The 904-nt window shown below is 34.4% G+C and overlaps 1 protein-coding gene across 1 annotated transcript; it reads left to right on the forward strand.

The window, feature by feature from the left end:
* Positions 1 to 220: 220 nt before the first annotated feature.
* Positions 221 to 842, forward strand: Tsp_15068 (conserved hypothetical protein; the record flags this gene model as incomplete). The annotated part of the gene is made up of 3 exons (XM_003370931.1): positions 221 to 450; positions 530 to 678; positions 833 to 842. Coding segments are annotated over 3 exons (389 nt in total), but the record flags the coding sequence as incomplete, so codon positions are not given.
* Between the last annotated feature and the right edge of the window lie 62 nt (positions 843 to 904).

Consider the following 904-nt stretch of genomic DNA (forward strand, 5'->3'; position numbering starts at 1 on the left):
TAAGATTAACTAAATTAACTGAAACGTTATTTTTGTCAATCATTTATTGTTAGCTGGTATAGTTAATAATGGCTTATAGGGTTTTGCTCTGTGTAGCTTGCTTTGTTCCAACTTTCAGCAAACTGCATCGAACTAATTAATGCGCATTAAAAGCATCATCACCACCACCAGACTAGCAAGAATATGTGAATATACATATATATATATATATATAATACAGCAAAAATTGCTCACCGCAGCGCAGGCCGGCGTGTGCAAATGAATGACGCATCGAATATCCGGTCTAGCTTGGTAAATGGCCGAATGAAGCACATAGCCGGCTTCATTGACGCCAAGTCCTGTTGTTCCAGGATCTACAATTCGTCCGGTCATGTTGATCTTCACCAAAGAGCTTGCCGTGATTTCGTGGTAAAACAAGCCGAGAGGATTGATCAACATTGCGTCGGTTTCGTTAGCCAATCGCACCTGTTTAATTTTTTTTAATTCAAATAAATATTTAAAGTAAACAATAATAATAATAATAATAAAGATGTTTATTTTTTCGTTTTGTTTCACTCACGCTGATGTGATTGTAAATGCCCTCGTTCCATTGGAAGAGATCAATCAATCGGTACAAACAAGCCAACTTGTTTCTCAAGATGCGCTCTTGCTTGGAATATTTTGTCGCTTCAGAGCCACGTAAATCGGCAATGGGTAAAACAAATTGTGATTCTATAATAAAAGTCACATTACAACAACGATGAAATTATTTTCAATATTCCACTTCATTTTAACATATTTATTCAAAAACTGTATGCTTATGCATGTTTTATTTTATTTTATTTTTTTTAAGTTTCAAATAAATCAATTTCATGGCGAAATGGAATCTTGATTTTAAACAAGATAACGTTCAATGCGTTACTTC

Source organism: Trichinella spiralis, assembly GCF_000181795.1.
Source record: "Trichinella spiralis strain ISS 195 chromosome Unknown Scfld309, whole genome shotgun sequence".
Lineage (NCBI taxonomy): Eukaryota > Metazoa > Nematoda > Enoplea > Trichinellida > Trichinellidae > Trichinella > Trichinella spiralis.